Here is a 13,256-nt window from a genome sequence, read left to right as displayed (position 1 = left end):
CTGTGAATCTCCCAGGAGGACACAGGTGCCTGAAGAGACACCAAAGTCCTGCTGTGAGGTGCGTGTCTTATACCTACTCTGTTTGAGACTGGCATTTTTGGCACCTACAAGCAAGAGCCTTCTGACCATGTACCCTCTTGCACGAATGTCAGCCAAGTAATAAGCGGCACGAATGCAGCCAAACTGTGTTTAGGAGCCACAGGCAGACTGTCTGAAGCAGACTTCGTTCCATCTTCTTTGTGGCTGGAGGGAAAAAATGCCATAGGCAGCTTTTTATTACACACATAATGCGTTAAAAAAAATAAAAAATTAAAAAAAAATAAAAGGCAGGAGAAGGAGCTAGGGAGCAGGAAATAAATGAGTGTTCCTATCAGTGTTCCTTTGAAAGCCCTTGGGTCCCAACCCAGCTGGCTTGACAAGAGGACAGTAGTGCAGGTGCTGGACACATGGCACAGTTTGTTTCCAGGAGCATTCAGAACAACAATGCCCTAATGCTGCTCTTTTTTCCCCACCTCAGGATCTGGGTCATGATTTTTCTCTTCTGTTATTGTTTATGTCTTTTCCAGTAGCTGTTGGAAATCGCCTGGCGGGGTGAAATCCCCATTGCACTGGGAATTGTGCAAACTGGTAACACGGAGGCAGTCTGTGCCAGGGAACTCTGCCGCCCCACTTCAGACCATTGCATGGGTCACTAGCAAACCCAAGGATTGCTTTCTGCAGTGCACAGCTTCCTGCGTGTCTTGGTGCTAAAATGGTGATTGACGTGCTAATTAAGAGCTGCTCACAGAAGGCTGTTGAGTAGCATGTTTAGGACAAGAAAGGTGGGCAAAGGCCTTAACTGAAGAAAAATATTAAAGGTATATAATGGACTTTATTTTAGGGATATTGTGTACTTCATTTCAAGACTGAAAGGGCTCTGTAGTTTGCCTGCTACATTTTATTAATATGGTTTTTATTTGTTTTTGCAACACTCTCTTGCCTTGTTATGCCAAAATGACTTTGACTTTACTCCAGCGTAAACAGGATGTCAGCACTTGAAGCTCTTTGCACAACGCATGGCCAGCGGTGGGGACTGATGAGGGGTGGCTCCTGCCATCAGCGCACCAGCGAACACCGGGGCCCACCACAGTGGCTCTGGTCGTGCCTAGGGCTTGGCAGGGCGCTGCTGGAAACCGCAGCAGTGTGGGCAGTGAGGCTTTGCATGCCCATCAATGCTGCGAGCTGTTTTGTACCTGTGTTTGCTGAAGGACGGGACGGCTGCACCGCTGGGGAGGGGCAGGCCGTAGGGCACCCCACCAGGCCTTTCTGTCAGATCAGCCATGGCAGGCCTGGTGCTGGCAGTGCTGCCTCGCAGCTGGCAGGGACTCCTGTCCCAGCTGATCCCTGCAGGCCCCACCACACTGTCCCTGTCTGCAGGGCGTCCTTGCTGTGCAGCTTGATTTATGGTCTGGTGGTGTATGTGGGGCAGAGGGGAGGTGGCGTGAAGGGAGAGCTGGTGACTGCTGTCCGCTCGGGCACACACCTAGGCAGAGCTTTCTTCTGAAGGCCCTGCTGTTGCCAATTTTAGGGTGGACTCAGCCGCTGTGCTCTGCACCATACCTTTCATCAGCTACATGTGTTGTTCTGAAGCAGTGAGTGTCCAGGAAGGTAGTGAAATCATCAGTGTTGAAGAAGACACTCAAGGTTTGACAAGGTCTTGAGCAACCTACGTGGCCTGTTTTGGGCAGGAGCAGTGAGCGCAGCGCCTGGACCAGTGGCTGCTGCCAGCCTCAGCTGCTCTGCAATGCTGCCCACCTCACAAACGGCACTTGGGTGCCTGCTTGGGGAACCCCACGTGGCCGTTCAACAGGATATATTCAGCCCAGCATGACTTGTAGTGGAAGTTCTGGCACCAAAACATACACCCTGAAAAAAAGGGTGATGCCTGTAAAGTCTCAGATGCCTTAAATCAAGCACTGGCAGGCTGCGCTGTGTGCACAGGCTTTGGTTCAACCTCAGGCACACCCGAGGCTGTTTTCTGGGGGGTGGTGAGGGATGTGTCTTGCTCTTTGTTCATGTGGAGCTTGTGCTCTGTGCATGTCCTCCGCGGGAGGGGTGTCCAGGTGAGGGCTCTGCATGGAGCACAGAAGCTGTGCAGCACAAGCACATTAATCATACACTTCTCCATGACACAGATTTAGTGGGCTGTCTTCTGGCTCACTTTAATACCAGCACCAAAATGACCAAGGTTTAACGAAGGCCTTATCTGTACTCAGGAGCGAGCTAAAAGCAGGAGACCATCAGCTGCGAACCTGCTTCTCTCCCCACCCCTGAGACCAGGGAAGGTTTTACACTGCAGGGGCGGCCACTCTGGATTTCTTCTCTGGCATTACTCTGTGTAAGGCAAGGATCTGCTGGCGGATGGTGTCATCAGCAAAGTGAGAGACATTCAAAGGCCACTGGACATGCTGAGCATGACATTCAGGCCTCCAGTGAGAGGGGATGGGCCTGAATTATTTTAGGATAGAGATCATTTTAGGAAGAGGCCCCTCCTAATTCTGGATGCCCTAGAGATGAAAGACAAACCTGAGTTGGTGTTATTTTATTTGCTCCAATAAACATTTGATTTATACAAAACAAAACAAAAAATAATAAAAAACCACAACTGTTTACAAAGCAAGTTAAGTGCTTGAAACATTTGATAAACAAGAGTATATATTGTTCACATTCCTATTTCATACATGATGTACAGGTGAAGTATGCCTTAAAAGAATTAAAAAAAAATTCTTTACATGTAGTAGTAAAAAAAAAAAAGAAATAAATGTCAGTATTGACCCTCCTTTCGGGCCTGCACAGGCACTGGCAGCGCCTCGCTAGATGGCAGCGGCCCTGCAGCTCCCTCACTTCTTGCTTTTATTAAAAAAAACACAACACGAATCACCCTTCCCCCCTAAAATTCGACATAGCATCTTCTGAATTCCACTGTAGTTGCTGAGATTTTGCCTGGCTCTGTTTAAGTATTTCTGAGTAGTTTAGTTTAAATGAAACAAAAGCTTACAAAACCATTTGAAATAAAATATTTTCCATCGTAAGTTTGAACTCCCATTTAAATGAGCATGATTCCTGTTGACTTATTTGGCAATGTCTTCTAGAAAAATATCAATGTTTATCTGTCAAAGGTGTTTAATAAATTGCACTGGATATAGTCCTGCACAGGACTGGTCTGTACTGGCTGAATTTCTAGTTTCCAAGGCCTGCTTACATGCCAAGGGCAAGAAAAAAGTGAAAAATCACTGCAAAACTCCTGAAGATAAAATTGTTAGCATTTATTAAACACACTGCTGTCATTTATATAAGTCCAATGTAATGCCAACTGTCTTCCTAAACATGCTGGAGACCAGAAGCCCTGCTATCCTACATGCAAGCAGTGTGGAGGGCAGGATATGGCATTAATCTGATGTTATGGATCTTTCCCTCAGCTCTGAGGTCCTTGTGCAAAAATAAAGGCACTGGGTGTTGTCTCTTGCTTTTTTCTAGAAAGCATGGAACAGAGTCAGACCATGGTGTGTCAAGCAATTAGACATGCTGTACATGGAAAAAGTATTTGTTCTTACAACAACACAATCAAGGTAAAAGGAAAGGGGAGAAAAAAAAAAAGAGTACTGCCTGCATTTAGAATGCAGAGCAAATATAAAACATCTGCTTGGATTATTGCTGGCCGTGTCTTGTTTTGTATGGTTTGGGGGTGGGGAAGGGAGGAGGGGAAATCTCATCCTGCTGATATTTTGCAACCTGCTTGCAAGCAGCATGAATTCAAAGCAATAAACATGTAACGCTAATGACCTCTGTATGAAAACACACATACGGGAGGGGCCAAACATCCTCACACTCCCATTGTGGGATGCTGTGAGGACTTTGGGGTTAAGGCGAGAGGGCAAAGACATCCCTGAACCTTCTGAAATGTGCTGCAGACAGGACTGCATAGTTACAGCTGCAAAGCCAAATCCGCCTTTCTGCTGTGAGACTGCTCCTGCAACTGTGAACTCCCAGGCCACAGCTGGGTGCTTACAGCATCTACTTCGAAAGCCATCTTCTTATTGCTTATTATTCCTATCTTTTTGGCAGCGTGCTTAGTGCACAATTGCTAGTGTCCTGATATGCCAATCTCCCCAGGCTCTTTCCCTAAATGGGGAGGGATCTCTAATGCACAGGTAATCTCCTGGAGGCATTTTTAAAACTCTTTCCTTCAGAGCATGGCTGTTTATAGATATATATATATACATACATACACACACATTTTATATATATATATGTATATATATATATATATAAAAAATAGCAATTTCATAGTTATATACAGGCATTAATAAAGTGCATAATGTTATTGGCTATTCTCAAATCTCATTTCCTGAGGAAGTGCTACCATACATAGCTCCTCGTATGACATGGCATGATGCCGGCAGCCAATGCTAGGGTATGACACCTGCTCCCTGGCTTTTAACTCCCACGAACACATCTCCTTGTCCAGAGCCACAGCTTAAAGGGAGTAGTGACAGCCTCAGTCCTCCAGGAAGCAAGTCAAGGCACCGATCGAGACTTCTTCCTTCGCCAAGGTTTAGGAGCGACTTCCCTCCATTTCGGAGCTCTCGGGCGCACGCTACTTGGCGGTGGTCACGGAGCCATCTTCGGGGATCTTCTCCTCCGAACAGCTCCTTCCTGAAAGCTTGTCGTGGTGCTTGAGCTCGCTGAAGCGCTCCGCGACGCACTGTGCCGTCAGCCGGGCCTCGGGGTCGTGGTCCCAGCACTCGATCAGGGTTTCACACACCATCTGGATGCCCTACAGAGAGCACAGGGAGAGCAGCTGTGATGGGGACAGTCTGAGTCACCACCAAACCGCATCTGTGAGAGTTTGCTTTAAGGCCCTCCGAAGTGCAGGGGGTTATTTGTGCGTGGTGGAGGTGACAGAACCAGTCCCCGAGGTGCTTTTTGGGCTCTGCTGTCACTGTAATGGGGGCATGGGGGCAGTGGCATTTTTTTTTAATATATTTTTTAGAAAAAACACCCTACTACCGTACTTGCAGCAGCTTATGTCACTGGTAATGTCATACCTGGATGTATATTCTGATACTTTATAATAAGAAAAATGATGGTTTGGAACAGCGTTAGGGAATCTAACAGTTTTTGTTCCAATCAATATGATCAGACTGCCTGCTCATGATGTCCTGCTCAACCCATCCAACCCTTTGTGTGCCTGAATTCTGTATGGGTTTTTTGAACAGATTCTGATTGCCAGCAATATCAGGCCCTACATCAGCCTTTATGAATTCCCTGCAGACTAACTAAAACTATGTGCAAATACGGGCCGCAGGCCCACAAACACTTAAACACATGTCACTCACAGATGTAACTATTTAACCTTCATTTCAATGCTGATGCACATGTTTACAGGAACAAAAAACAGTTGCATCTTTGTAATGCATTTTGTAAACATGAGGTATTTGCCAGGAAATTGTGTGCTTTGCGTTATGACACTAAAAGCCCATTAAGTAGGATTTATCTTAAACTTCTTATTTAAAAAAATAACATTTCACAACAGTGCATTAATTGCGTAATTTACCTAATTGGTGATGTTGACTGATGTCAATGTTAATAGCAGAACATTATTGTCTGTATACAAATAGCATTAGTTTTCTGCTGGCATTGAAATTACAAGCAGTAAATTAAATTAAATATTAAACATTAACTTGAAATCAATAGTGCAACAAATCTCATTAAGGGGGAAAAAATGTAATATGTAAATCCATTCCAGAATTTTATCACGATGAATAATGAGTTCATTACAAAAACACGACTGCAGTGGAAGGAAATGAATATGGAAGAGCCATTACAGTAAGAGCAACTTCTGCGGAGTTCAAAGCAGGTCCTCAGCTGCTGTAAACTGTCACAGCCCCGCTGAAGCCAATGCGTCACTGAATTTCAGACAGCGCAACGTGAAACTCTGAAGGGACTCAAGCGAAGGGAATTAAATCCACCTTCATTAAATGTCCTGTGCATGTGTTATCAGGCATCCATTTCCTGCCTCAGAGCCTCGAATGAGCCCTGATGGAGCCAGCTGCGTGTGCTCCAGAAACGTGCAAGCGCAGCACAGGACACCCCAGTTGGCAGGATGCTCTGTACCGGGGGGCGTGGGTAGCACGAACTTGCTCCCTGAGCACCCCAAGCCCCAGTGGTTCCCTGCCCAGGCGCCCTGGTCGTGCTGGCACACCGATGCTGGCCCTACAGCTGGCTGACTGCGCCTGGAAGTTGCTCCTGGAGCCTCCCTCCCCAGGGCACAGCCAGTTTGTGCTGCCACGTAACGTGCTGCCCACAGGAGTGGCTCTGCCCCAAATGCAGGCAAGGCCCCACACCATCTAACCCTGCCTGAGGCCTGCTTTAAGTGCCAGTGACTTTTTCTTTATAGGGGCCTTCACTGACCTCGATGACATGTGCATCACTTGACTCTTCCCAAACACAGAACGGAAATATTTGCTGACAGCTTTTGCCTTTGCGTTAGCATAAGCCATATCTTTCTTTCATATGCAGTAATGGATTGGTACTAAGTTAGATTTCCTTTTGCTCTTGAGAAAACTTATTGTCCTCAATTTGCTGACCACAGACTTTCCTGTTGTTCTTCTCTTTCCCTAATCAGTTCTCTACACTGCTCTGTTTTTTTCACACAGAAGACAGTGACTTTTGAGTATTCTCAGAAATGTTCTCACACTGTTCCTAATTTTAAGCATTTTCTTCTATTTATTTTTTTTCTTCTCCCAAATGATCTGGCTCAGGATCTTTTCTGCTTTGTTAATTGGGATCTTCTAAAGTACCACGTGTATATTACCAGTTTGGACTTCATTTTGCCTTTGTGGAAAACAAAACGACTGCAATTAACTCGTGATCACTTTTATTAGCTCATCCACAATTACAAGAAAAATAATTCTGCAATAACTTTTCTATTCTACGCAGATGAGCACTAATACAACCTCTTCTTCCCAGCTCAATATGTTAGAAGATGGTTGTAGCTCTAGCTCCTAGAATTTCCAGGGCCTTTCAGTACTGCTAACATCAGATATCCAGGTGTCCCTCAAAACACAGCTCTCCTCCCCAGTTAAAGCACCCCTCCTCAATAATCCTGCTCGTTACTGCTGACTACATGAGGAATGACACCACGGGTCCAGGAAGGGGCTGCGCTCTGCCACAGTCATCAGGCAGCAGATGCGTTGCTCCTGGTTGGAAGAGTGATTGATTACAGCCACTCACATGGCCTTTCCTAAGTAAGTGTTAGACTATGATTTTAACATCCCAACTGGAATGAAAAAGGGAGTGTTATATTGCTCCTGATGGAAATGCTAGCTGGTCTTGGTTGCCTAGGCTTTTATAAATGTTCCCTGTGCTTTCCTTTTGTCTGTAAAGACCACTCAACATACCGCATTTACAAACAGAATGACCAAGCCTCGCTTCTCTGACATGAGTCTCATTTTATCTCTTCTGATAAAACTGCTCGGAGCAGAATTGAAGAAATGCATGCCTTTGGCTTTTTTCCATTCAGCTTCAGCTACTCAGAAATCGGGCCGTGACTATCACACCTAGGAAGTGCAACCGTGGTGTCTGTGAACAGGGAAAGCTGACAGAGTGCCTCCCGACATGCAAAGGAAAGGGACTGCTACTACACAGAATAAAAACAAACTGGCTTGCTGACGACTCATTTCCTATTTTCTTAAACCTGTCAACAGCTGGGATTCCACTATGACCATTCTCCATGATAAAGTACTGAAATGTGTTTTCTCTGCTGAAGGGACGCATGTGTGAAGTTGCTCTCCTTGACCTTTCAGAGCCTGCACGCAGTGTGCTGTGAGGCCCTAATTATTCTGTGGCTGTCTAGATGGTTGTTGAGTCTCAGGTTTCCAATTTTTTTTTTTTGGTTTGGTCACTTTCTGATTACACTGGTGGGCAGTAGAAATTCCAGTGCTTTCGGGGCAGGCACGATGACACTGTGGTGTCTAAACCATGGGCAGCATCAGTGTCACCATGTGGCAGAGCTCTGATCTGTTCGAAAGAGAGATCCCTCCCATTGAGCAGGACGCTGAGCTCAGGCTCAGGCTTTGGGCAGCAGCTAAATGTGTGGCGTGGCTCCCAGCTGCTTCAATGTGGTGCTCTTACCTGATGGTTAAGCCAGGAGCTGGGGATCTCCGGTCGCCCTCTGTCTCTTAGGACATTGTCCTTCATGCTTTCCACGCAGGGGTGTTCTCGCACTTTAGAGCCGAATGGGGGCTCGTACTCTTTCACTTCTGCCAAGAGAATAAGCAAACACAAGGGTATTCAGCTGGGCTGTGCTGGTGCCAAGTATGAAGGGAGCTGGCTGTTCTCCGGAGGAGTAGGAGGCACTGATTAGCTGCTCAGTGCCCCTGCTCTGCCTGACCAGCTCCAAACAAAGCAAAGCCAGTTGGCATGTTCAAAAATATTTCAAATGTGTTTCTCCCACGTGCCCCCTCCCTCCCTCCCTTTTTCTTTCCTAGCCAACTAGACAGTTCTCATTTAAACCCTTTAGTGCATAATCATATTAACAACAGTCAGAGCGGCAGAGTCACTTATAATGGTTTGGGAGCCTTGCAGTCTCTGCTGAGCCAAAACACACAGGGACTTCAAGGTGAGCTTTGCTTGAGCCAAGTTTGCAAGAAATGGTTACTTTGGTCCCCTGTAGGTCCCCTGGGGTCCCCACACACTTTCCAGGTGAAATATACACCGAAATCTAGGTCATAGATATCAATGTGCCAGATTGCTAGGAGGAAAGAGTTGCTTGAAAGGGACAAAGTTACAGTACAGAACAGTGCTGGAAGCTTCCATGTTACCCTTGTTTATTACCAAGCCAGTAGTGGTCTGGTCTTATTTTAGGCCTCTTTCCCAAAATAGGTCGGTTTTGACCCATGATGCAGGGGGCACAGCTTCCTGAAGGGGCTGCTGCCATTCTAATTTTTGTTTGCATGTTGCATATTTTCTTTGCTTTTCTTTGGAGAGAGAAAGGAAGAGGCAGACATATGGGACCTTTGGAGGAAACTCAAGAAATCTCTGAGAGCGGAAATATTATAGTAGATGCTGACACAGTGTAGAAAATGCTGTGGTTTCTTTGGGAACAGATGGAGAATTTACTCACAGGCCTAATGACTTGCTAGTATTAGATAAAGATTTATGAAGTTGGCCTGTTCTGCTGCCTCTTATTTCTTTCTAGGAATTAATTGAGGGCAAAAAAAACTGACGTGTAATCTACTAGGCAGGCTGAAGAATGCGAGTGTCTAGAAGATGTGTGAAGAGAGATGAACAAGATGGGAGACACAGTACTGCTGTATAATGTTGCAAACAAAGTTCAAATACAGTATCCAGCACTGCTCAGTCCTCTCCAGGGGCATTTTATAGTAAATAGAAACTCTGAGAAGGGCGATAACAATGATTAAGGGCCCAGAAAAAGTGCCCAGCTTTGGACACCAAGCTTTGGCTTTGCTTACTTTGAAGAGAAAGGTAAGAGTATGGTAAAATATTGAAGTAATTAATTATCGAGGTAGCATAGGTCAGGTCATTCTGACTGATGTATCTCATGATAAAAACAAGGTAGTATTGAACATAACTAAAAGGTGGACTTTTCTCCAAAACTTTAAGAGTCAGGTTGTAGATCTCATTGCTTGGTGATGGCCATGAGAAGAAGACTTGACAAGCTACAGAAAAAGAGAGGGGATTTCTAAAGGAATAGCCCAAGTCATAAACAAACATTTTGGAAGGGATATTAAACCTCGTGCTTTAAATGTTCAGCATTTATAGATCCAGCTGCAAAAAAACTGTGTGTTTAATCCAGCAGATTACCCTACAAATGCCTCCTGCAGAGCTCTCCCTCCCTCTCCTGGATCATTTGCTGCTGGCCACTGGCCACACAACTCTCTGCTGCTTGTCTATAGTCCTGAAACACAGGCTCTATCTTCTCATAAGTAAATTACTTTCTTTTGGACTCAAGGGCCAGTGTCTGCTTTGCTTTCTTCCCTCCACAAGAAGGCATACCAGGTTCATCCACATTAATCTGAGTTTGAGATTATTCAGCCAAAGTAAATTTACAAGACTTTAGCCCAAGAAGTTAACTGAGGAGTTCCCATCCTGCTGGTCAAACCCAGACTTCCATGCAGTGCAAGCCCAATGATTACAAAGCAGATACATTTACTTACAAAGGTAATCAAAATAGTAAAGATTGCTGAGGAAACCTAAATAGCATGATCTATACACCATCTCCATCGGGTATGGTTTGATTACAGAAGTGGTCCTGGACACTAGGCAAGGCTCAGAGATCTCCTTGCAATAGCAGAGAAGACGATTCCTGTTAGGGACAATCGATCACGACACAGTGTGAGTGGCAAAACAAGCTGGAAAAGAGCACGGGGGGGAGACAAGCACCAAGGGGAAATGTTGAACAATGGCACCCATGTGGTGTGGCACTGTCAGTTGTTTTGAAAGTTCCCAGCACCATATAGGTTACTTTTAATGTGAACAGGCTGTTTTGAGCACGTATACGTCTTTTTCGAGAAATCCCTGCAAGCTAGGCTCCGGTTTGCTCTTGTGTGCTTGCCTCAGAGGAGTCTGAGTGTGCAACAGAGGGAAGCTGGTGCCGTGGTGCTGATCTTGCTGGTCTGTTCCCTCTTGCTGAGCTTAATGTGAAGGCCACTGAGGTTTATGAGACGGTTCACGTGGGGGAAGGGAAAGCCTTCCTGGGGAATTGACAGGTTTGTAATACATTTTCCCTGTACAAAGAATTCCTTCTATGCTATAAGCATTCCTCTTCTAAATATAAAGACTGTGGTTTTTTTTTTTTTTTTGGTTGTTATTGTTCGTTTGTAAAGAAGGAGAAATTGAGGCCAGATGCCAATTCTCTCTAACGACTTTATAGTAATATGGTCGTGCCTTCCCTCGGTTTGAAAAGCATGCAGCATCTTCTTGCTATTTATTATCTCGCTTCTCTCTCCCTTAGAAAGAAAAGCCCACTGAATCCTCTGGCAGTAAATCATCCTTATGCTGGGGAATCTCAGGTGTCAGACACATTTTGCAGTAATAGCTAGGGTTATTCATGGATCATGTTGGCGTGCTACAGTGGATGTAACAGATGCCAGTTTGAGGTAGGTTAAGATGTTCGTTCCTAGATGCTCATGAACAGCTATATACAGATGCTGAATCTATTTTTCATGACTTATATGTTTCTTTTGATTGTTTTTTGACCAGTCAGGCACTAAAAATGACAACTGGTTGAAGTACCATAAATACCTCAGGTATCCTGAACTACAGCACCCTTAGAAGTCAGTAATGGCAGGGCTCCTTCAACTTTAACCTCCAGCATTTAATCTTTATGGTTGTGGGCTACCTTGCACTAATAATCACTGCACCTCTGCTTCCCTTTAACACTGGCACGACCATAACTCTCAGAAAGGCTGGGACTGGATTGTACCCTCAAACAGAGTTATTACTGAAAATCTCTATTTGTTGTGCCTGATGAATGCTTTGGAAAATTTGGCTGTGAGTTCCTCAGAGGAATAAGCCTCTCACATGTGATCTTCTGCTCTGAACTCATTGTAGTGACATTTTCTTCCTTCGGGCCAGAACTACACACCTGCAAATCCTGTCAACGCTCCCACATGTGATCTGTCTTGCTGTTTTTTTTTTTTTTTTGTGGGATGGCTCCTTATGCCAGCAGATGAAGGCTTATTTGTAGAATTAAAGCAGGAGTGAGGTGAAACAAGACTAGCAAAAATCACAGAGCACAGTCCACAGCAGTGAGCTTGTTCTTGGGAGTTTCGTGTCCTTTTGAAACACCCCTCATTTTAGAGTTTACAGGAGGTGAGCCACAGAAGAGAGAAATCTATCGATGGTGGAGCTACTGAGACAGCTTACATACACACACACACATCTGCATGTGCATGCAGTGCGGCTTTCTTCATGCTAGAGGAATTTAGGCGGTGGATCTATTTAGCTGTTGCACAAAGGAACTGTGCAAGGCTCAAAAGCCATTTCATGGCCAAGTTTAAGGAGTTGTCAAACGCTTACTTCACATTTTCCCTAGATTTCCCAGTTCCACTCCTTTCAAATATGCGTGTCAGCTGGGAAGGGTGAGGATGCGTTGGGATGGGTGAACTCACTGTGCAGTTTTCCCTTGCACAGACACATTTTAAGTGACTTCACATCTGACGATCAAAGACACAGCCACCCTTCCAAAGGGTTAGGGGCATGTGAGCTCTGCCATCAGCTTATGATTACAGGCTGCTTAGTCACTGTGTGCTGGATCCTCAGGTGGGAAAGCAGCAGAACCCAGGAGGGAGATCTTATCTGCTGCTACCTGGGCTTGTGGAAGGACAGCACCAAATACCCCACATGTAGTGCTGCGGTGACACACGGGGAATTTCTGGGGGATGAGCTGCTGTCGTGGGGCGATGCTGCACTGTGTGGATGTACCAGCTCAGGGCTACATGCCACCACACGCCATCGCAATGCAGGCATGCCCCACTTGGGCTCCTCTGCAGGAGAAGCTTAAATCAGGCCCCAGCTGCAGAGGCCTCAGGGCGTAATGTGCAGGCACAGCCCCACTGCACAGACCATCAAGATGTTCCCTGCCACCAGACACTGTCACCTCTGCATGCTCAGCACGATGAATGCCGAGTGTTTCACAGGGTACAGGATGCACAAATGTTTAGTTGCAACTCCTGTCTGACTCTTCCCAAGTAAGCATAAGATTAACTAAAGATTTTATTCGCATTAAACGCAGCTCTGGTAAAGCAAGGATGCTACTTCAAACAAAGCTATGCTGCTACACCAAAGCCAGCCAACACTGCAGGCTGTAAAACACTGCACAAGAAACACTGCCTTTTTCCAAGGGGTTTTTCTTCTCCCTCTTCACCAGTCCTGTGCATCCAGAGGTTCCCTTTCCTCTCCTCCCCTGCCGCCCCCAGCAGTCCCCTGCCTGCCGCAGAATCCGATACAAAGCAGATGGTTTTCTTTTCTTTCTAGGAGGCTGTCGGAGAAATTACACTTGCCTCAGTCGCCAAAGCTGTGTCGCTCTGAAAGCAAGTGGTTTAGATGAAAATTATATTTCTTGCAACGTGAAGCATCTGGTGCACAGCTGTTACACTGAATGAAATACCAAGTTAACGGCAGTGTGGAGCAGTTGAAGTTCTCCCCAAAGCAGTATTGCTGAGTTTCTAAATATGCCTCTTAAATTATAC

General features: G+C 45.6%; 1 protein-coding gene across 3 annotated transcripts in view; it reads right to left on the bottom strand.

The window, feature by feature from the left end:
- Positions 1 to 2,566: 2,566 nt before the first annotated feature.
- Positions 2,567 to 13,256, bottom strand: part of TGFBR2 (transforming growth factor beta receptor 2) — a 59,005-nt gene continuing 48,315 nt past the window's right edge. For all 3 annotated transcript variants that reach the window (XM_048076055.2, XM_048076054.2, XM_013192724.3), the window contains 2 exons: positions 8,176 to 8,303; positions 2,567 to 4,816 (listed from right to left, as the gene is read on the bottom strand). In XM_048076055.2, coding sequence (XP_047932012.2) covers positions 4,637 to 4,816; positions 8,176 to 8,303 — 308 coding nt within the window. In that variant the 3' untranslated portion in view covers positions 2,567 to 4,636. The remainder of the gene's footprint in view (positions 4,817 to 8,175; positions 8,304 to 13,256) is intronic.

Source organism: Anser cygnoides, chromosome 2 (genome assembly GCF_040182565.1).
Source record: "Anser cygnoides isolate HZ-2024a breed goose chromosome 2, Taihu_goose_T2T_genome, whole genome shotgun sequence".
NCBI classification, from domain to species: Eukaryota; Metazoa; Chordata; class Aves; order Anseriformes; family Anatidae; genus Anser; species Anser cygnoides.
This window is presented reverse-complemented; position numbering and strand designations above follow the sequence as displayed.